At 41.4% G+C, this 22,300-nt stretch overlaps 1 protein-coding gene across 1 annotated transcript in view; it reads right to left on the reverse strand.

The window, feature by feature from the left end:
• Positions 1-20,579, reverse strand: part of cntn3a.2 (contactin 3a, tandem duplicate 2) — a 28,350-nt gene extending 7,771 nt beyond the window's left edge. Inside the window, exons 1-14 of the mRNA XM_071516310.1 lie at positions 20,525-20,579; positions 19,461-19,596; positions 16,249-16,424; positions 15,650-15,745; positions 15,254-15,457; positions 14,107-14,209; positions 13,526-13,710; positions 12,267-12,403; positions 9,914-10,043; positions 9,203-9,353; positions 8,593-8,720; positions 7,096-7,265; positions 5,606-5,723; positions 213-371 (exon numbers count right to left, since the gene is read on the reverse strand). Coding sequence (XP_071372411.1) covers positions 213-371; positions 5,606-5,723; positions 7,096-7,265; positions 8,593-8,720; positions 9,203-9,353; positions 9,914-10,043; positions 12,267-12,403; positions 13,526-13,710; positions 14,107-14,209; positions 15,254-15,457; positions 15,650-15,745; positions 16,249-16,424; positions 19,461-19,596; positions 20,525-20,579 — 1,948 coding nt within the window. The remainder of the gene's footprint in view (positions 1-212; positions 372-5,605; positions 5,724-7,095; positions 7,266-8,592; positions 8,721-9,202; positions 9,354-9,913; positions 10,044-12,266; positions 12,404-13,525; positions 13,711-14,106; positions 14,210-15,253; positions 15,458-15,649; positions 15,746-16,248; positions 16,425-19,460; positions 19,597-20,524) is intronic.
• Between the last annotated feature and the right edge of the window lie 1,721 nt (positions 20,580-22,300).

Genomic DNA, 22,300 nt, shown 5'->3' on the forward strand with positions numbered 1-22,300 from the left:
AAAAAGAAACAGATTATATAAAAGGCAACAAAGTCCCCTTGAGCAACACACTGAATCCCTTCCAGCCTATATTTGGGCCTTTGTTCTGTAACTGAACCTGACCTCTGACCTCCCTGCTGAAGGGGTCAAGAAACAGGAGAATTTCGCTATGGGGATGAGCAGAGTGTCAGAGTATCATTAGAGGCAGTATTAGATGAAATTTCATCTCCTACCTGTGTTAACCCTCTGCCAGCCTACGGTGAAAGGATTCCTGGTCTGGATGAGGTAGTTGGTGATGGGGCTGCCGTTGTCCCTGCCGGGGCTCCAGGTCAGCTGGGCGGTGCTGTCCGTCACTTCCTCCACCGTCACCGAGTCCGGGGGGCCGGGGGGGCCTGGCTCGACCAGAGGAACAGACACGGTGAGGTACCCACATATACAGACATACAGGCCCATGCATACAGTATCTGCATGTAGGTGGGTGTGCATGCACATACTGTATGCAGGCATGGACAGCTGGGTTGGGGCCATTCATGAATTGAATTGAAAATGCATGGTAAATTCTAATTCAATTCCTTGAGTTGGAATAGGAATGTCACCCAGCTCTAAGGAAACAGAATTGGAATTCAGTTGGAACGACAGAAAACAGAACTGAATTCCATGAAATTCCATGAAATTCCACTTCACGTCTTGACTCGCTAAACATTATAAATCAAACATTATTAATCAAATAAAAAACAACAAATAAAACAAATCAAGTGCATTCAGTGATAATATATGTATTACAATTATATGTTACGCATCAAATACCACCTGAAAGGTACCTTTTAACATTTTATGATATTCAGTGTTGATCATATATAACACTACGTGTAATCCCAGATACTGTATGGGGTAAGAAAATACAAAAAAAACATGGAATTTCACAGAATTTCATTGAATCAAATAAAGTTCCAATTCAATTCCTGTAGTTTAAAAAAAAAAAAATCCAATTCCATTTCTTTCAGTTGAATTGGAGTTGACTGATGAGTTGACCCCAACCCTGATGGACAGCAGATCCTACACACAAAAAAAAAACACCTAGCAAAACTACATTGCTGCTGGAGATGCCTATTCTTGGCCAAAAACCTCCATCTCTTGACATTTGCATTAGTAAGAGAAAAATAATAATAATAATAAAAAAAAAAGCTTTGAGTTTAAGTAGAGCCATTGCCCTTCACAGGGAATTAAAAGTGAATCCAATATTTGTTCTCCAATATTGAACCAACTTGTAATCTTTTCTTTCCATGGTCCTCTCGGTAATTGATCGATGAATCACCAGGCCCAACTAGTTGCTTGCAGTCAAATTAAAAGGTAAAAGATGAAAAAGGGCCCCATAGCCCTGAAGGACCAGAGTTTTATCATTTATTTTCATTATCCCACCAATTAGGCGGTGATGTTTTACTTTAGCCTCATCTACTGTTTCCTTTTCTAATGAAGGTGTCGGCTCATCAGAAATAATAGACCACCAGAGAGCTGTGAGACAGACCACAGAATAATAACACCGCCAGGCTGCTCACACTCTTCACTGCCTCTGAATTGGATTCTAATCTGAAGCAAAATATTTAAACCTGCAAACGCTTCGACAAAATGCAAGACAAAAACATGGACATTTTGTTTATTGTTATACATTTATAAATACAATGTGTGGTAAACAAAATATTGCTGAACCCCCATGTTCTTTGTTTACCGAAGCCTAGTATGTGCTGTCTACATACATTTAGCATGAAGCCCAGGCTTTAGAGATATTGATCTGTGTAAAACTCATTAGCAGCTCTTGATAAAAAGCTTTAATACATCGGCCTCGTTAATACGTATTAATGGAACACACAATCAAGGATCAATTCCTTATCCTCTTAATTATATTTCCTTGGCTGAGGCGAGAGGGTGTTGTCAGTGTCTTGAGGGTATTCAAATAATCTGTTATTAAAATGGACAGACTGTCTGGGCTTTAATTGTAGACTCAGCAGAGGAAAATTTAAATCCGGCCTTATTATGAATACCTACAGCCATAGTAATATTTTCAATTTTACCCAAATTGGTAAAATATAGCTTCACACATGGCAAAAATTTTATCTTTTAAAGTTTAAAGTTTTCTTCTTTAGAATATTTTTAGGCAGGGATGAAACAATAGAGACACATTTAGAAACGTCCCCTCTATTGAAGAGTGCACTTCTGTTGAACTGCACTGGTGTGAGGTGTGTTTCCCTTTATACTTTTAGCCCTTCACTGCCAAGGGCTAAACAAATTCTATCATGTAATCATTCTGAGTGACCACATTCATCCCATCATGCATTTTTCTCTTCATGCACCGAATATGAGCTTTATCCAGGCTATGGTGTTTCAGTACGATCAGTAACCAGTTTTTTCATATATCTGAACACATGGAGATAGTCTAACGCTCTGTAGTTTTCCTGCTGTGTTCATTAGCGGTGCATTATGTTGATGACTCCATGGGACACAGCGCTTGTGCTTTTCGCCAAACCCAACAATAAACGTGACATGCTGTTTACACGCCAGAATATACCGGTTAATATCGACATATCCCAGCTAGCATATTCAGGTTTTTCATGTTCAGGATATGGGCTTATCCCAGTTATTGTAAACAGGATATGGCGTTTATATGCGCCAACTCATAAAATGGAAGAAACTCCCTGAAGAAAGCAAGACGCCGAAACACATCAGTTTTTAATCATGCTCTGTATATAGAATTTGCCACTGCAATAAAGGCATTTTCATTTTTTTCACTTGTTGAGTGCCTTGGCTCCTCTCATCCTCATTAAGTCAAAAACGGAATATTTGAATATCTCAAATATAGGAAAAATATACTGTATATGTGCTTGTAAACGCACTGATTGTGGTAGCATTGTCTTCCAGGATGGTGATGCCCCTGTGAAACAGGCATGAGTGCTCACCAAGTGGTTTGAATGCTAATGATAATGATGTCACCCACATGCCATGACCTTCTCAGTAACCACCACCACCCAGTGGAGTGTTAGTGAGACATCATGGAGTGGCATCTAAAAAACACAAAGAGGGCCCAAATGATCACTCAGAATCATTGTGTCAGCAGTGCTTAGCATTGACCTTGTCCTCTAGGAGATGAGTGGGGCAGAAACAGCACCCTGCCCAGTTATTGAGCTACTATCACTGGCTATGTTTACATGCGCACAATAATGTGACTACTACCAATACTCTGATTAAGAAAAACAGTGTAGTTAAGCAATTTACATGATTCTACAAAGTGACACCTTCCCTGATAATCTGGTTACATGTGGCACGTGGTTAATGTGAATATTGTCTTTTTGAACTAGGCGTCCCTGACAGAACATGAGCTGCGTCACCATCTACACATGTGCAACTAAATCACACTTAAAAGTCCCATATTCTACACTTTCCAGTGTTTTATTTTATGTCTTGAGGTCCATTAAAAGCTATTTGTGTGGTGTCATGTACCAAAAACACTCTCAGTCCATTTTCACACATTTTCCAGCATCTCTCTGAGCCTTACCAAGAACAGACTGTTTCTGTCGCTGTGTCTGTAAGGCTCATTAATATTAACGACCCTCTGTTCTGATTGGCTAACCGTTTCAAGATAAACGTGAGACACCACAGGCAGCTACAGGTAGGGAAAACTCTCCGGTAAATACACAGTGACAACAGCTCAACTGCTTTGAAAAAAACACTTAGTCTGTTAGTCTATCATTTCTTACAAAAATGATAATGAGCGAACCTTTGCGACGCCACAAAGTTACAGTCCAAAGTCCAAACGGCTCATTTAGAGGCTCGCTTTTCTAATATGGATTGTGTGGATTTAGTTGGCGTTTTGATACTTTCTCGATGTTTAGATAGCACATCCAACTCCTTTATAATCAAAGAGGCAATCAAAGGGAAATCCCATTTTCCACGATATGGGACCTTTAAATAAATGTGATTAATGTTTATACATGTTCTGACTGGTGGCTATTAATGTCAGCAAAATCAGACGTTACTGCAATTACACTTATTCCACCTAAGAGCATAATTGCATTAACATAAACAGTTTGTATGCATGGTGTTCACATGGGTCCTGACTTAAAATCACATTTTTTGTGCGCATGGTCCCTGAAGGAGACAGAGTTTGTATTATTTGTATTGTACCCATTGTTTAGAAATGTATCCTGTATGCCTGATGGCTCATAGGTATATAGGGCGGGTGGTGTGTGTGTGTGTGTGTGTGGGGAGGGGGGGGTGTTATCCAAACAGCACAATGACTTGTTATTGCAAAATGAGCTCCATCGGCACTCTACTACATCAATTTGTTAGCAGTCTGGGGATGTGATCAAGCACAGCTATTATTTGGCCTCGGCGGTTGATTGCCATCCAGCTTCAAGCTTTGCCGCCCAACATTTGAAGCCGTTCGATCCAAGGAATGACAAACATGACAGCTGCTATGAGCAGGAAGTGTAAATAATGCACAACCTGAGTCACAGACAAGCTCCCTTCCTGTCGATACTAGGCCAATCCATTTCTGTCGCCTTGATATAGCTTCACTTCAGAAACTGTCTTATTTCAACTTTGTTTTCATTTATTTGGAAGGGAGTGCTTATTAGTGCCATTTGCCTACAAGATCTTGAACATGCCAAGCTGGATCATTGATGGGCATCCTTGCAAGATAAAGATATGGATCCAACCTTTTCAAGTCTTGACACCAAAATCATCCCTCACCTCAGCTGACATTTAACATATTTGCATGGTGTCAATTTGCTGGGCTATTTGGCTTATTGATCTAAGCTAGAAACATTCCTCATCTGTCCTCTCACTCTGCGCCCTATTTTGCCCTACAAACCTGCCACTCTCCAAAACATATAATGAAAAGTAGCTCTATTTTGTTCCGCCTGATATAGCTCTTGACAATCATCCCTCTTTGGTAGAGTTATACATATTGCATGACTGAGCAAAGACAGGTATCAAACTGTGCCGCTGTCAACTAGTCACTGTTGAGACAATATTGCAAATTGGTCATTAAAGACAGAAAAAAATATCCCGAAACACAATTTATATCTGATATTCCTGCAATTTTTGACAGTTTTGTCAAGTTTTGTACATGTACAAATGTCTGAAAATGTTATATAAACAAAAACCTAGACTCATTTTTGATGTCATCAAGCAAACTGCTGCTACAAATAAGTAGGACACTAACTCTGTGGACACTGTGATCATGCCCAGAGTAATTTTCATGGGGATATGGGTACCATTTTGGGTTCAGAACTGCAAAAAAAAAAAAGCTCATTTGAGTTTAAAAGCCTAAGCAAACATTATGTACCCAGAAAATCAGAATTCCCTTTATTATCAGTAAAGCATCTCCATAAAATGTTTTTAGGGTAAATCTTCCCCTAATTTTTTCATTTTACTCCGCTGGGCTGATAAAGAAGCACAGCACAGGTTTCAAAAATAGGTAAGCCTAATAGATTAGAGAGCCCTCTTTCTTATTATGTGTTTTTTTTAGGGGGGATAAATGTCTCTCCTATTGTTACCACCCAATTTTGTCTTTTTTTGGGAGGGCAATCCAAAACAACCCTGGCTATAAGCAGAGAAGAGGTTTTCTTACCTTTCACGATCAATACAGCCACTGCTGACAGGCTCTCCACGTCCGTGTCCACCACGCAGATATATTTGCCCGCATGGTAAAGCTGAATGTTTCTGATCATCAGATCCCCTGCAGCTCTCTACCAGGGAGGAAATAGAACTTTATGTAGCATGAAAGATAACAGGCCTTGTGACCGCTTATTAAAGACTGCAGTGAAGCATATGATAAGGTAAATACAGGAGCCGAAGGCATTTGTTGATCCTCCGGTTATATAGCAAATACTTCATAGAGGAAAATGTTTTTTTTATAAAGCCTTTATATCTCTTGACAGTTTTTGCAGTCAGAGACACTAAGAAACCACATAATCAAAAACTTTCCTATGGCGGCAGAACATCTTAGTCACACGCAGCTGACTGAGAGGAGCTCAGATGAAAAGGATAGAGGCCAGAATTCACTGAAATTTTATTGGCGTTTTTGTGCCTTACAAGGCCTCATTTCACTCGCTTTTGCAGAGGTCATCACTAAGACCTTCAAGACCAGTTGTGAGGAACTGCACAAAGTGAACTGTTTCTATTGGGCTCCGCAGGCAGTTTTTGCTCTGTTTGAGAAAAAGAAAACCGAGGCCTCTAGATTCTCATCTGAGAGGACACCCGCAAGCAGCAAATGGTAAATTAGTGGTGAAATCCTTCTCTTGGCATTGGCAGGGAAATGTGGTGGTAGGGCCAACATGGTTTAATTATGGAAATTAATTCCTTGAAGCAGCAAAGTTAAGTTGATAATCTCTTTGGACTGGGGACATTACAGCATTTCTGAGGAACGGGTCTTTTTTCCGATAAGAACATTGTCAGTCAAGCACACACACACACACACATGCAGAAGGGTAATCTGGAAGGGTGTAAGGGGTGTTCTGGACATGTTTTGCCATCTGAGGCTCTACCGTGCTTTCATCCCTCTAAAAGACACCTCTAAAGATGATGTGTATCTCTATTCTGTTATATAGAGCTGTGCTGCAGGCTACATCAACATAGGATTCAAAGGGAATCCAAGCTCAGACAAAGTATTTAAAAATAGATTGCTTGACAGAGAAGTGAAATCAGAAAAATGACACCCTGTCACAATGATTGAGCCACTATGGTATTACCTACACAATCATTTTGAGCAGTAACTGTATTTTACCATAGTAACCTAAGCCATGTTTCCATTCACAAAACTACAAATGGAAGCTTAGAGTGACTGAATGATACCGCTCCCCTTTTCACAGTTTTCACATTCCCACATCTGACAATTACAATGCCTCCAAAGATAGCTTAGTTTATAAAGCAATAAAAATGAAGGCAACTATCGCCAACTGTAGTAAGACTAACCACAGCGAGTCACTCCAAGAAAAACCATAATGCCAAACCACAAGCTGTCTCTTTTAACTAATAGCAGGGATGAATTGAAGCGAGATGGGAAGAGGTGCCAACTGCCCATTCGCACTTTCTAAAGAAGTAGGACTGCAGGTCACTCACCCCTCCCACTAGCTCAAAGTGACTGTCTCCCTTGGTGATGAGCTGTCCGTTGAAGGCCCAGGAGAAGGAAACGTCAAGGACAGGGTCACTGGCGACCTGACAGGGTAACACGATGCTCTCGCCCACAATGATCTCCATGTCCGCCGGCCCCTGGGTGATTCTGGTTGGATCTGCCCCAGAAAAAACACATTGCCGGCAGCCCAGTCAGAAAATGACTCCCTGTGTTTCTCACAATCTCACAAAGCGCAGGAGACATTTCATTTCGGGGGAGTGAGGAGTCCGTAATGTGCATGTGTCGTTCCATGTAATTTGCTGATTTGCAGGGAATGAAGAATACTAGTGGCGTGACACTTGTTGGAACACGTGTAAAACAATAAGTCATATGCAGGCCAACAGTGTATCGTGAAAGCTTAGTCAAGTAATGTGATAACACAGAGCCTGCCGCCACTAAAATGGCCTAATACTCTGGGCTGCCACAGCTAGAATAATCTTCTGTAATCCTGATAGCAATTACAATACACGGTGAATCAGATAAAACTGTTGTTCATGTAGCGGGATGCATTGTATACGCTGAACCAAAATGAGGGGCACCGCTTCAAAGTCTACTACAGCCATTATTTGGCTAAGCCTGCTGCGCTTCAAAAGTCAAGATAATGAATCTGCCTGGATCAAATAAAGAAGTTACAGCACAAAGAGCGCGAGGAGGATTTGCGTCCTCACATCTTACCTTATAAGGCCTGTCGAGGCACAAAAAAAATGTTATGTAAAGAATGTCCCCCGAGTTCTTAAGCTTGTAATAATCAATGCCCGGGTCATGGTGCTGTGGCACTAACTGAATTACATCCTTAACAAATACTCCAATAATTAAAAAAAAAACATAACCGGCCTTGGCAGTTACAGAGGCATTCAGCACATTAATAAAACCAGCAAGGAACTTGGAGAACACTCAACTATCACTCCACTGGAAACACACTTGCGACAATAATAGCATCTGTAACACCTCTTCACTAACATTTTCATTGCTTCCACTCATGGCACTCACATTTGTTGCGGTAAATTGGTTGTTTCAACGGCTTTGAGGAAAACAATGAGTCGAGTATTTTCTCAAACACCTTCCAAGTGCATTATTGCACCCATTGCAAAATGCAGTCAGACAAAACAACTCAATAAAATAAAACACACAAACAGAAAGAGAAAGCTGTGATAAGCCAGGAGTTTGTAGAAGTTTACCAATGAAAATTTCACTGGGGGTTTCTATTGGTTTCTCTTAAATATTAAAAGAAAATCAAGTCAGTTAATTATGCAGAGACTTGCTGAAGTTTTGACACACTCCTCAGAGCAAAAACTATAACTTTGTTTTTATTTTCTACCCACAAATTATTGACTCTAGTCCTAGCGGTACACTGGCCCTCCCTCATGTTAATCCATATCTAGCATTAAATTTTGCTTACTAAGTGGAACTCAACAAACATTCTGCTATTCAACAGCGGAGCTTACCGGTAACAAGGAGTCTTCCCGTGGTACTGGACATGCCAAATCTATTCCTAGCGAAGCAGGTATAGCTGCCTGCATCAGACTTGGTCACGTTGGCCAGCCTCAGTGTTCCATCGGGAGAAAGTGTAATCCTATATAAATGTGCAATAAAGAGAGACAGCAGTTTACCTTGCAACTTTTTCCAAGCAATAACGCATTTTATAGCTAAGGAAGAATATTTTTTTTATTAGATGGTCAGCAACTTTGATCTTCTTAATTGCTTCATTTGCCAGATGGTGTATCACTCTTGATGTCTATTTTTTACATGATCATGGACATCTGTCAGCTTAGCAGTGTGTGTGTGTGTGTGTGTGTGTGTGTGTGTGTGTGTGTATGTGTGACTTTAATGAATGTTACTCCCTGAGATCAACCAAGGCTTCAAAAGAGCAACTCATGCACCTCTGACACCATCTATACAGAAATAACACCATGCTGGAGACAAAAAACTGTTTATACAAAAATACTAAATTCCTTAATATCAAGATTTTGAACATCTATTTCTTCTGCTATAGCATAGGGAAATGCATAATTTTCAACTGAGGACAAGTGGTTAGTCTTTAAAGTCAATCATTACCTGTCATTGGTGTGGATAGGCAAGTTCCCTTTCTTCCACAAGATGCTGGCAATGGGATAGGCCTGAGGCTTACACTCCAACGTTACTGTAGTGCCTGCCTTGGCTTTGAGCAGCGCTCTGAGGAGGTTCCCTGTGAAGTCTGGAGGAGAGGCTGATGGGAAACAGTAAATGGACTTGAGTACAACACTGTATAACAAATCTCACAGGGCATTTGGAGTGTGCTTCAATTTGGTCTGTGAAAGTCATCAAACGCTAATGTAATGCAGACAGACACCTAAAACATTTGTAATGGGAATCACATAGATAGAGATGGAATCACCACTGGGCTTTTTTTTTTTTTTTACATCACAATTTCTTTTAAGTATATAACGCATGATGATTTATGATGAAAGTCTGCAGGAATGCAATGATACGGTAACTTTTTATCGGTTTGCATAGCATACGGTCACATTTATCGTTCGTGATAGGCTCAACCTTCCAGGAAAATTTATCCATCACCCCATCCTCACCTTTTCTAACCGTCACATCAAAGTAAATTCGGATATCATGAAGGGATAAATCAGAAAATACATTTGACCCCACAAAACCATTCTCACTGACCCCATTATCCGCTAATCCAGACAACCTTTAGAATGACAGTAAGATGACCTTTACGATTCTTTGGCAACGACGATTCAAGAATTTAAGGGAGGAGATAAAAGGCCATCTTACCTAAAACCATAAGTTCAGCACCAAAATATATGACGCCATGTTTATTCTCAGCCACACACTGGTACATGCCGGCATCAGACAGCGTCAGCACCGACACTGACATGACTCCCTCCTCCACATGGATCCTGTCCTGTGAAGAAACAGATGACAGAAAGCTATTATTGCCAAGACTTAAAGGGGCCCTATTATAGGAATTCAAATTTTCCCGTATGTATATACATATATGTTCAAAGATGTTTAATGAAGGATTTGTCAAAATTTTATTTCATTTGAGTGGCTAAATTTTATTTCGTTTTCAAAAATCCACCCTTTTTGACAGGCAGTTTCAGACCAACTCCTGTCAACGCATCACTGGACTTGGTTTTGATCTCGCTGAACCATTACTAAAATCCCTCCAATGAGGCAAATTTGCAGCGTTTGAACTGGAAAGCCTCCACAGTTGTCAGCCAATCAGGGTCCAGTATTGTGACTGTTGTGCCTGTGAGGACTTAGTTTTCAAATTCGTTCAATAAATACCCTTTAAAGTGAAGTACACTTATTTATAAAACATCAACAATAACATTATTCTTATCCGTACACAGTTTTGAGAAACAGTTTGTGAACCCTTGGGAATTACCTGGATTCCTGCAGTGCTTGCTCCCAAAATGTGGGTTTGATTTTCATCCAAATCATAATAAACACAATCTGAATTTAAAAAATAAAACAGGAACAAGTGTAGTTTTTCATGTTTTTATTGAAGACATGTGAACCTTTAGAGTCAGGAACTGGTAGAAACTCCTAATATCAGCAATAACCTCAAACAAAGGTTCCCTATGCTGCGGACAAGACCTGCAGAATGGTTAAGCGGCATTTTGGATCATTCCTCTTTACAGAGTCGTTTCAGTTCATTGATTTTTTTCGGGATGTCTTGCATGAACGACTCACTGCAGGTCATGCCTAAGCATTTCAATAGGCTTAAGGTCACGACTTGGCCATTCCAACATGCTAATTTTCATTAGTTTAAGCCCTTCTGTTGTAGATTTACTTCTGTGCTTTGGGTCACTGTCGCGCTGTGTGACCCAACTTCTGTTAAGTTTCAGATCACAAACGGTTTTTGTTTTCGAGAAAAGTGGTTTCCTCCTCGGTATCCTTCCATGAACACCGCTCTCGTTTCAATGTTTTTCTTATTGTGGACTCATGAAAACAGACATTAGCAGGTGCAAGAGATGCCTGCAGGTCCTAAGCCGTTGCCCTGGAGTTCTTTGTCACATCCCTGAGATTTGTATGGCACTCTTGCAACGATTTTTGCAGAACGCCCACTCCTTGGGAGAGTGGCAACAGTGCTGAATCTCTTCCATTTGTTCCATTTATCTGCCTGACAGTCAATTGATGGAGGTCCAAATCTTTAGAGATGCTTCTGTAGCCCTTTCCAGCCGTATGAGCATCAACAACTCTTCTTCTGCGGTCCTCTGAAGTCGCTTTTGATTGGGGCATGTTTCACTTCAACGGACCTCTGTTGTGAAGAGCAAACTCTATTGATTACCAAACTTTTGTGGGTTTTTTGATAGGGCAGGCCGTCTCTAACCCATATCTCAATGTCATCACAATGATTGGATTACCTGACTCCAACTCCCCCCCCACCCCATTTCATTTCAAGTCATGATCCTAGAGGTTCACATAGTTTTTCCAGGCTATACTCTTCATGCTTAAACAATGGCTTCAATAAAAACATGAAAAAGGATTGTTCAATTGTGTGTGCGTTATTTATTTATTCAGATTGTGTTTATGATGAAGATTAGGAGAACATCAGACAGCATTTAAGGACCAATTAACGCATTAATCATCATAAGGCATCCCTAGCCCTCAGCATCATTAATGCTCTGTAAGAAAATAAATCTTGGCAGCATGATAAAATCAATGTTCAGTTGAAAGCTAGGCACCCCACTTAAAGAAACAACTAGATTAACTTCTCTGGTGGTCTGCTGTGCTACCATGTATATTTCACAGTAGATTAAACGCATTGTCCCTCAATCTGGAGGAGCTTGAACATGCACCATGAATAATGAAAACAACCACTGGCTCCATTCAGAGGAAGTGGAGCAATCTCCTGGGGACTACACTGATCCACTCTCTGGCTGTGTATTCTGCCAAGGAAGAGCAGAATAAGAGACACTGGCATCCGTGTCTCATCACTATACTCTTCAACGGTGTTTACACTCTCATCTCACCGTGAATTGCGCTCCAAGAAAACAAATCTCCTCTGTGCCAGACTGTTCTTTTCTACAAAATGAAAGAACGAGCCGAAGCCGAAGATGAGGATTATGTCTGCGAAACAAAGCACCGGTAGGTGGTAGACAGCAGGCGGCGTTTTTACCTCGGAGACCAGCGCTTGTCCGTTTTTCAGCCAGGTGTAGGAGGGCTTGGGCTTGCCATTGGCTCGACACTCCCAGTATAGCCTCTCCTCTATAGCCAGGGCCGTGTCCTTCATGGTCTGGATCCACTGAGGCTTGGCTGAGGAAAATACAAAATACACTCCACTGAAATACCTGAGGAGAATCAGGAGGATGGATTTTTTTTAAGGAGCAAGACGTATCTCACTAAATATGCTGGATCCAATATAGCACTAAGGAAAACATTTGTTTGATTGACAGTCTAAATCAGTGCAGATCATAAGAGTCGGGAGGGAGGATTTGTCTTTAAAGATGAGTCCTCTTGGTGAATAGAGAAGAGTGAATGTAGGGTATCACTCCGTTCCATCTCTTAAATGTGTCAGCACCCTGTGGCAATTCAAGATTAGCACAAAACACTAGAAGCACCAGGGAGCAGGAAGCTCTTATGATGGGTGAAGAGCACCCTCCTCCCTCCCGTCACCCATCCCCACCCCCCACCTGAGTACTGTGCATAATAAGCATCACCTGTGTCTGTTTCCCAGCCGGCACACAAAGCCCCGTTTCTTCGCTCTTACATATTTACGGCTTTTCAAGAAGCTTTACAGGTTGAGCGTTTAGCTCTTGTTAAAATGCACAGCTCACTTTGCAGGAACATGCTGTCAACTCCAATTACACAAGTGTTATTTTCCCTCTGTCACAAGACCATGGAAAGCACAGAAGTGGAAGCAAGCCAAGAGTCAACAATTTAATAAGTGCAGTAAAATTAAAATCAACTGTGCTTACTATCTGGGAGGAAGACAGTGAGCTTTTTTTCTGCTTTGTATTTAATAATTAGCTGTTAAGCTAATGTGATTTGTAGTGATTTTTCACCCACACTATTTCTCACCACTTACACCAGTTCTTGGTTTCATTGTAGTGCTGAAACAATTGATCAACAGAAAATTAATCAGTTATAATTTCGCTCAAGTAAGAATACTATACAGACTAAACAATTAATCAGAAAAATAATCGATAGCATAATCAATAATGAAAACAATCTTTAGTTGCAGCCCTATTTCATTATGCAACACTATCAGCAACAGTATTAAAATTTAAGAAGAAGTACAAACTGAGACACAAATTTTGTCCAAATCAACACATCCAACCTCTTTTGAAATTCTTAATGTCTATATAATAATATATCTTAATATCTGAACAGTTTTACAGTTAGTATGTGTTATGTGTTGCCTTAGGGTCTCAGTACCATAGAAGGCCAGTCGGCCGGTGGCTGTGTTCTTGCCCATCTTGTTCTCTGCCACGCACTCGTAGCCTCCCGTGTCGTCCTGCTGGAAGCTGGGGATCTCCAGCACGGCGTTTGAGTACTTCATCTTGACTTTGCTGGGGAAAGGAACGCCGTTGGCCCTCTTCCAGGTGATCTCTGGGACGGGACTGGAGGAGAGAGAGAGGATGTAAGCCTCAGAGGAGATTCTTACGGCAGCCTCTTGATTTAAGTTCCTTTTAAGCTTTACGACCCCAGCTCGACTCGTGGGTGTGCCTGTCTTTATAGTCCTACCATATAATGTTTGATGCAGCTTAAAGCCAATTCACACTTTACCCAGTGAACAAAGAGAAAGCCTCTTTTAGAAGAAGGCATCCATGAAACCGTCCACAATTTTGACAACAAAAACGCCAGCTTACATGGTGCTGAGACCAATCATGGCGTGATGCCGCACTCTAAGAGACATAATTGCCACAGTAACATTACTATATAGAAATCTGGGGATTCCTCGACTGGAATGAAAGACGGGGGAAGATTGAAAACATGCTTCAAGAAATCCGGCTTACTTCCCAAGGGCGAAACACTCCAGCGTAACTGTTGATCCTTTTGCGGCGGGTACGTTGTCTGGGAAATGAACTTCTATTTTCGGCTCATATTCACCCATCACTCCTATGAAGTGCAAGCACAAGTACTTGCTCAGTCTTCCATTATTCATGACTTACAAGCAATATGGCTTGCATTATGGACCAAACAATAGCATGGTAAAACTAACAGAGGAAAAAGAAAAGGCACATGGGCAAACATTCTCTCTTGGGTGAACTCAAAGCAGTACACCACTTAAGTTGCAGTCACAAGAGTTCAGTGAAATAACAGCCACGAATAATTTAAAGCTCTCGCTGGTGGAATACACAGAGCATGTTGGAGATCTCTTTTTCAGATAGTCTGGCAGTTTTATTTATTCATCATTTTAAAGCTTGAGTGGGCAGTCCAGCAGCCTCTGGTATTTTATTGTTTCTGTCAGTATCCAGTGAGGACAGACTGGACCAGGAGCAGAAAGTGATGTGATGGGATTTAAACCTAAGCAGCTGTGAGTACAATACAGTATATGCAGAAACTAACTGGTTGAGCGACCAGAACACTGGATATAACGGTTTTACTGACGTATGACTTATGTTTAATTCATTCCAAAGGCGATGTTTATTCTCTTTTTCTGTGAAAGCACAACAGAGAATAGAACAACAGACTACTGAGGAGAATTGCCATGAGAATTCATCTGAAAGCACAGGGAAAGCTTTTAAAGGGAATACAAATTATAAGAAAAGCTAACTCAGCAAAGGAAAGATTTGGGTGCTTTGTTTACTGGCCTACACTGAGGAGCAACTTTTTACTTACTGGCATTAGCAATCTGTGACTCAACTACAGTGCATCAAAGACGGGACAGAAAGTATGTTGATTTTAAAGCCACTCTAAAAGAAAAAGTCCTCATAACATGACTAAAAAAGCGTATTTACGACTACTACTAACAATTAGGAAGGAATTAGGAATTAAATTAAGAGAGGAGGACAGAGGTGGAAAAGAGCAACATTCAAGTAAATACTTGGATAACTGTAAGATAAAAAAAAACAAAATAAACAGTAAGGATAAAATAAAATAAAGATAAGATCAAAGTAAGATAAAAAAGATTATGGACATGAACGTTTCAGTATATCTTACCATCTGTCCTGAGGATCAGAGACGTAGGTGAGCTATGAACTTTGCCCTTTGTGACGCTGTTCATCACTACACAAGTGTAGTTTCCCACATCAGAGGGTTCCACCTTGGCAATGTACAGGTTTCCCGTCTCCTGAGAGACGAAACGCCGATTGTCTTGCTGAACAAAGTATGGATACTCGTTGAAGACCCATGCATAAGTAAGGTCTGGAAGACAAATACGGGTGCATATGAGCCAAATATGGATACCATGTAATGTGATATTAAATGTGATTAAATGTATTAAATGGGATTATTCATCAGGTTAGTCAATACTAGCAGGAGAGTGTTTTAATCTTGCCAAAATGCCCAGCTAGAACTTGCAAAATTCAGCTCCGGTTGTGGGGTTTGAGAGTTTACCTCCTGAAGATGTGGGCGTCCCACAAAGTAACACCACTCCTTGTCCCTCTCGAACCGACACCGCACTTCTGGTGTGGACTTTAAAATGATCCAAGTCTGAAGGAGGAAACGAAGAGAGATCGCCGCATCATCTTACACGTCAGAGTAAAACAGAGCCAAGTGAAAGCTTCCAACAAGACGCAGACACAGGCCCATATGGTCGGAGGAAATTGTCTTAAGTATTGCACTTGTGATCGTAATTTGAAAAGTGCTGCAATGCCTGAGAGAGAGCGCCAGAGTGAGATAGAGGACACAGATTATTCTAAGTACCCCAGGGTGTTTACACATGCAGGATATTGTAAAGTATTGCAATTATAAACCAAAATACAACACAAGATATTATCAGATGCTGTGGTTCTTAAACCGTTGTCGACCTAGGACCTAAATGAGAAATTAACCAGGCCAATGAAAACACGTTAGAAGAAGTAGGCCTGCACCACGCCAGATGCAAACCAGATGCGATTTCACAAGGCAAACACCTCCATTCACTGTCTATGAGAAGCGAGTAACCGCATGAGTAACCCATAGTTGGGGAAATGCTGACATATATCATAACTTACAGGCAAACTGTAGACTTGCTCTCCTGCTGAGGATAGCTCCTACAGTGTTGTAGGCCATACACTGGTACATCCCTACATCCTGGTAACGGTCCAGACTCCTTATAATGAGGTTGCCCCCAGACAGACGCCGCCGGTGATCCAGGCCCAGATTTATGAGAGTCCCATTCAATGACCATCTGTGAGGGCAAAGACACCATCAGTCCCTGGCAACATGCACTGTCCATTTCTTTCTACCCACCAAGGTGGTCTGACAGCAGGCAGAGTTTCAGAACGCAACTCAATAAAGTAAGGATAATACATCTTTGTGCTTAGGAGTTTATGGGCTTCCAGGTTGAAATGGGCAGGATGAAATTCATGGTGGTGTCTTTTGTGGCATCTACACTTTTTTGTCAATACTTCATATACATCATTGCTGATAAAGAGACTTATTGTTTACAGTCAAACACAAAGGATAGCCTGGCAGAGACAGTACATCTGCATCTATATCCACATCTGTAAAGTGAATATATTGACAAGGTGTATAGCTTTAAAATGCACATCTACATGCCTACACACTTTCTATACATATAAATGGCCTCTGCCATGTATATTTGCTATAAATTCACATATCTGTTTTCTTTATATTCCCCTTATCCTTGTCATTTGTAAACCTTGCATCTCCAAAATGTCAACTTTTTAGGAACTGAGAAAAACAGCCTTGTTTTAGCTTGATGGCAATGCATTTTTTATGTTTTCCAATAGGTTTTGAAAGGGTTTCACAAGCCCAAGAGGTCAGAGAATTTTTTTAACCCATACCGGACCATGTAATCCTTCAACTGAAGTTGGCATCACAAGGTTTTCACATGACAACAGCCACGTGTGTTGATCTTTCTAATTTTGTAGTCTATTTCTTTACCTCAGTAACCTCTACTGCTGTTATTTTGCACACCCTAACAATGTGCTAATACTTTTACCATACTTTTCATTCATTCATTCTACTTAACATGTTCTGGTGTTAAAATTGTTGGTTTTGCATGTTTATATAACCCCCATTTGCAATATTCTTATTTAGATTGTATTTTTCTGCTTTTATTCTATTTTTCTTTGCTTTATTCTATTACTGTTTGCTGCTGCAACTACCCAATTTCCCCACAGGGATCATTAAAGTTTCATCTTAGCTTATCTGGTATTTTATACTAAGCTCTTTTCTCCACTACTGAAGGGCAATAGCCAACCTAGATATTGCCATAGTCTTAACCATAATCACTTTTCTTTGTTTATTGTGACATTATTCCACCTTTGTCTTCTCATAAGGAGACAGCATTAGCACCTGGCAAGAGGTAACAGTGTGTTCACGTACCACAAAAAGCCTTTCACACCCCTTCTCTCCCTCCATTACATCCTTCCCACACTTGAACAGGCGTGGGAAGAAAAAAAAGAGATACTAGTTCAGGTTGCACTATGAAATAGATGGAGCACCTGAAAGAACTCTTTAAAACATGAGGTTAATTCGCTGAATTAAACAAGTACCATAATTCATCAAGGAAAGACTGTCTTTCTCTGTCACCAAAGTGCTCTCTAACTCTAAATTTTAATTTTATCTTTAAATGTTTAAATGCTATTTATAAATGGAGCATTGATGGGTTCAAGGACAGAGCGCTTTTCCAAAACGTTCCATCATTTTTCTCAAGGCATAGAAAATAACTATTTCTTTCCTTCAGTCATGTTCCTCAACTCCGCTTTGCTTAAGTGGAAATGAAAGAGGCACAGGGCATAACAACCAACTTTCCAAAAGCTTTCAAGTCTAACCTTCAAAATAATTTCTTAAAGAATATGTCAAAACCTTTGGAAGTTGATGGGTGTTTGCTGCCGTTTTCTAGACACTCATACTCTAAGAGCCCTCGGTGGCTGTGCTTCTGTGTGCAGAGTAACCCTACTACATCTTAGAGTAAGGACTTTGAGATGCATTTTATATGAGGCTGTCTGCATGACGAATACCCAGAGGGCTGGAGTAGCTAACGGTGTGTGCTCGGGTGCATATGCTGGTTTGTGTGTGTGTGTGTGTGCGTCTGTTTGTGTGTGTGTGGACGCACATGCATGCGCCACTTTATCCCTCAGTCACCATTTTCACCTCTTTTTGACCCGCTCTGAAGTGACTCTATTGTTCAATGTTGTCCTGAACACTGGGCAGGAGATTGAATAGCAACTCCAAACCCAATTACTTTGCTTGAGTCTCATTTCAGGAGCACGTTGTCTGACCATCTGACCATGGAGAAAGTAGAGAAGTAGTATTCTGGCTGCATCATTCTGCAGTCTTGAGCCACATGTTTTTCCACTTCAGGTCAAGGTAAGGTAAGGTAAGGCAAAGAATAAAAAAAACATGTGGTGCATCACTTCCAAGGGCCCACTCTGGAGAAGAAGCCTTTTGTGTATAATACATGGTTTTCTCCCATGAGCTATTATGCTGCTACAATGTGGATATGGGAACCCCATCTCCTGTGAGTGACAGGACTGGCAGAGAGAAGGAAGAGAGAGGAGAAAGAAGGAGGGGGAGGGAGCGGTGTGAGCCAATTTACACTTCAAGAGAGGAGCTGGAGAGGTGCTGAGGGCACGCGGAGCCAAGCACAGCCGGCTCGAAAAGACGCCACATTAAACATGCTCATCTCACCTTTAATCAGCACACGGAAATACCTTGTCTTAGCTGGGGGAATGTGAAAAGCCTGCAATAATGAGCGTACACACTCCACACCACTATCATTCAGCTCATCTGCGCTGGCTGTGCCGCAGTAATTCCACTGTCAAACGCCAAAGATACTTATAATCAATGCCTGTTAGTGCCGACTGGTGTCGAGCAACCTACGCTGGTCTCATGGTGTTTTATAAGCGGAGACGATCATTAAGATGCTACACATGTGTCACTTAGATGCTATCTGGTGAGACAAGAGGCAGATTGGCGGCGTGTTAGTCAATATGAATCAGTAAAGCCATAATGATGCCAGTGCTTATAGTGCCTACATGCTTTTCATTCTAATTTGGGGAAAATTAATAGGGGAGTAAGCTCCTGCATATTACACACAAACAACATAATCTTGGAATTCACAAATCCTCAATCAAATGCTTGTGATAGGCTTTACATGGAGGGAGAGCTGTAATGCCTGGCGTAAGATGGCTACAATAAATGGGAAGGATAAATCTACATATAAGCCTATACCTTAATGTGAACGTGCTCGTACCTGTACTGGGGAGGGGGGATGCCCTTAGCATCACAGGTCAGAGTGGCCTCCTCCTCTATAGAGTCGACAGGAATGAACAAGTCGCCTGGTTCCATCCTCCATCTTGGACCATGGTACGATCCACTGTCCAGACATTCTGTCAGAGACACAGTAACAGCCTGAGCTTAAAGTCGGAAGGAAACAACATTTCGATGGTACCAGGCTTCCATAATTTCAGTTGAAATATAGGATGTTGGGAGGGACATAACGCAGGGAGGGGCTGTTCAAATGTGGAAGAAGTCGGACCATAACAAACATGGAAAGTGACTCAGTACTTTGCGTATAATCTTGAGCTGTCCCAAATTCCAGATTCTTCAAAATGAATAAATGGGACACAACAACAGTGTCTTAGGAAAAGGAAACAGGGTTTTCTGGGGTGAACACCCAAAAATGCACAGTACAGTGTTGCAACACTGTACTGTACTGTATGTCACTTTGAAAGTTATTAAGTTGCAGGTTTGATAGGAGGGGTGGAGGGCGGGATTGTTCAAAACTACTGGGACGCCATGAAGTAAAAAGACGCCATTTTCCAGCAATGAAAGCAATGAGATTTTGATATGACAATAGAGAAAAAAAACATATTCTGTGAATTATTTGGTATTTATTGGTAAATAGGTGTACAGTATGATATGATATTAGGCTATAGGGAATTCGCTAACAAGGTGAAAAAGTCATTTTTCATTTCATTGTGACTTTAAAGAAGTTTCCACCCCCGCTACCTTTTGTCAATACCAGTGAAGGTCTTCGCTGTCTGCTTGTGAGTTATTGTAACTCTCTAGTAAGTGGCTTAGATATAAAAGACAAGGAAACAACATCAAACATTTCTTCATCAGGTTACAATCAGAGGTGAGCGAGTATTGTGACTGTATTGTGAGTGGAAGTCAATATTGAGGAGTGTTCCTTTAAACTCGGGGCATCCCATCATTTCTGACGCTGACAGTGATTTTCAGCTCGTCAGATATCATCCCGCAACTGTAAATGTCCACACACGAAAGAATCATTACTCATATAAAAAGATGCTTTACCTGCCAGACAATCGATGATTGATAACAGTAGAAGCTGTTTCCATGGCAACGTCATCTTTGGCAGCCAAGGGCGAATGAGACTCTCATCCAATAAGCTTTGAAATGACACTCTTGTTCTCTGAAAGAGGGGAGCTTGACCTGTTGGAACAAGAATTTTGTTGTAAAATACAAAACTCAGACTAATGTGTAGCCTCATTAAAAATAGCCCTAACAGATTCATCCTGCTTTCAACATTACGCTATCAGGAGGGGACAAGTGTAGTGTAAATTTTAGTTTTGGAAATATAATTGCAATTCAATTGGGTTTGGTATTTGGCACCTATGTCATTTCTCACATTTCTAATCAGTGAAAATCCAAGCAGTGTCCTTGTGTGGCCTGCGGTGTGGCCAACTTTTATCCAGAGATGCCCAATCTGAGGGTGATATCAGAGGCATATGGGATGAGGCCCATGCCAATCTATTAAGGGAGCGACCGACACCCAGGCTCATCCTTCACTTGGACGGATTCACTCTCTGGCTGCCTGAGGAGGCTTGGACCTGGGAATTGGGTGCCATCCAATCAATTAGATTCACCCACAGCAGCATGTGTCTCCCCACATGCTGGGGTGAATCAAGACAGCCTGATGAGAAAGCTATTCCACCCAGGTCCATAATCAAGGGCAAGTGTCTGTCTGCTCATAGCATGTGTTGCAAATTGCAATGCACCGGCCTCTTGCAGGAGGAGACTGGGCGAGTAATGATGCAATTATGAAATGTCAAACATACACACAACAGAGAACCCGCGATAACACAGTAGGTATGCGTGTCACACATACGTGGATGCAGCGGCTTGGATACGCACAAATATGTACGTTAATGCACACCTGCATGGAGACATGCACATTTATAGCTGGTTTGTACACACAAACACACACATATACGCACACATTTCTTCAAGAGGTGTTGCAGATATATTAAGGCCAATGTCTGGTGAAGACACCAATCTACTAAATGTCACACAACAGAAATGAAACACCCACGCACACCTACACACTAACCTCAGATGCTCACGGTGTATAACACGTACACACTAACACCCTGCCTCCACACACACACGCACGCACACTTTCTATTTAGTAGACATAAGCCGTGATGTGTGGCTCATTTGCGGCCTAATCCCAGGGCTAGCCTGGTTCAGAGCGCTACTTATGGAGGGTCTAATTGTTTGTCAGCTGCCTGGATGTCAAATCAGACACGTGGGGTCTCAGCCAGGATTTTCTTCCCTGCCTTTCATGTTTGCTGGGTCCTTTTTCCTCCCCAAAGTCTCCTAAATTGGATTTGTACGCTTCCTCTCAAGAGGAGTCCTGCATGCCATACCTCAGTGATAGGCCCACAGTGCGAAAACTGCTGGCACCTCAGGACTAAGGATTGGTGTGTGGAAGGTACAGTGGGTATTACACCAGTGTCAACTTTGCATGTTATGGTATGCGTTTGTAATGGGGTTTTTGTCAGGGAAGGGGCCGCTTAACAGTTGATGCCATGAGAACCTAATAAATCATTTACTAATGCAAAATACTGAGCTACAGCACACTGTCAATGATATTACATGGGAGCCAAGCACACAAAGATTCACTTGTACATATATGAATGTACACGCACACACACACACACACACACACACACACACACACACACACACACACACACACTTAACTTGTCCTCACGGATGATGGTGTTGATGATGAGAGTGATAGAAGGTGGTGAGAACGGTGAATCACTCGCAATCAACGAATGTGTC

Source organism: Centroberyx affinis, unplaced genomic scaffold (assembly GCF_046629955.1).
Source record: "Centroberyx affinis isolate AG114_WGS23_722 - 3 ecotype Tasmania unplaced genomic scaffold, CSIRO-AGI_Caff_v1 ptg000398l_1, whole genome shotgun sequence".
NCBI classification, from domain to species: domain Eukaryota; kingdom Metazoa; phylum Chordata; class Actinopteri; order Beryciformes; family Berycidae; genus Centroberyx; species Centroberyx affinis.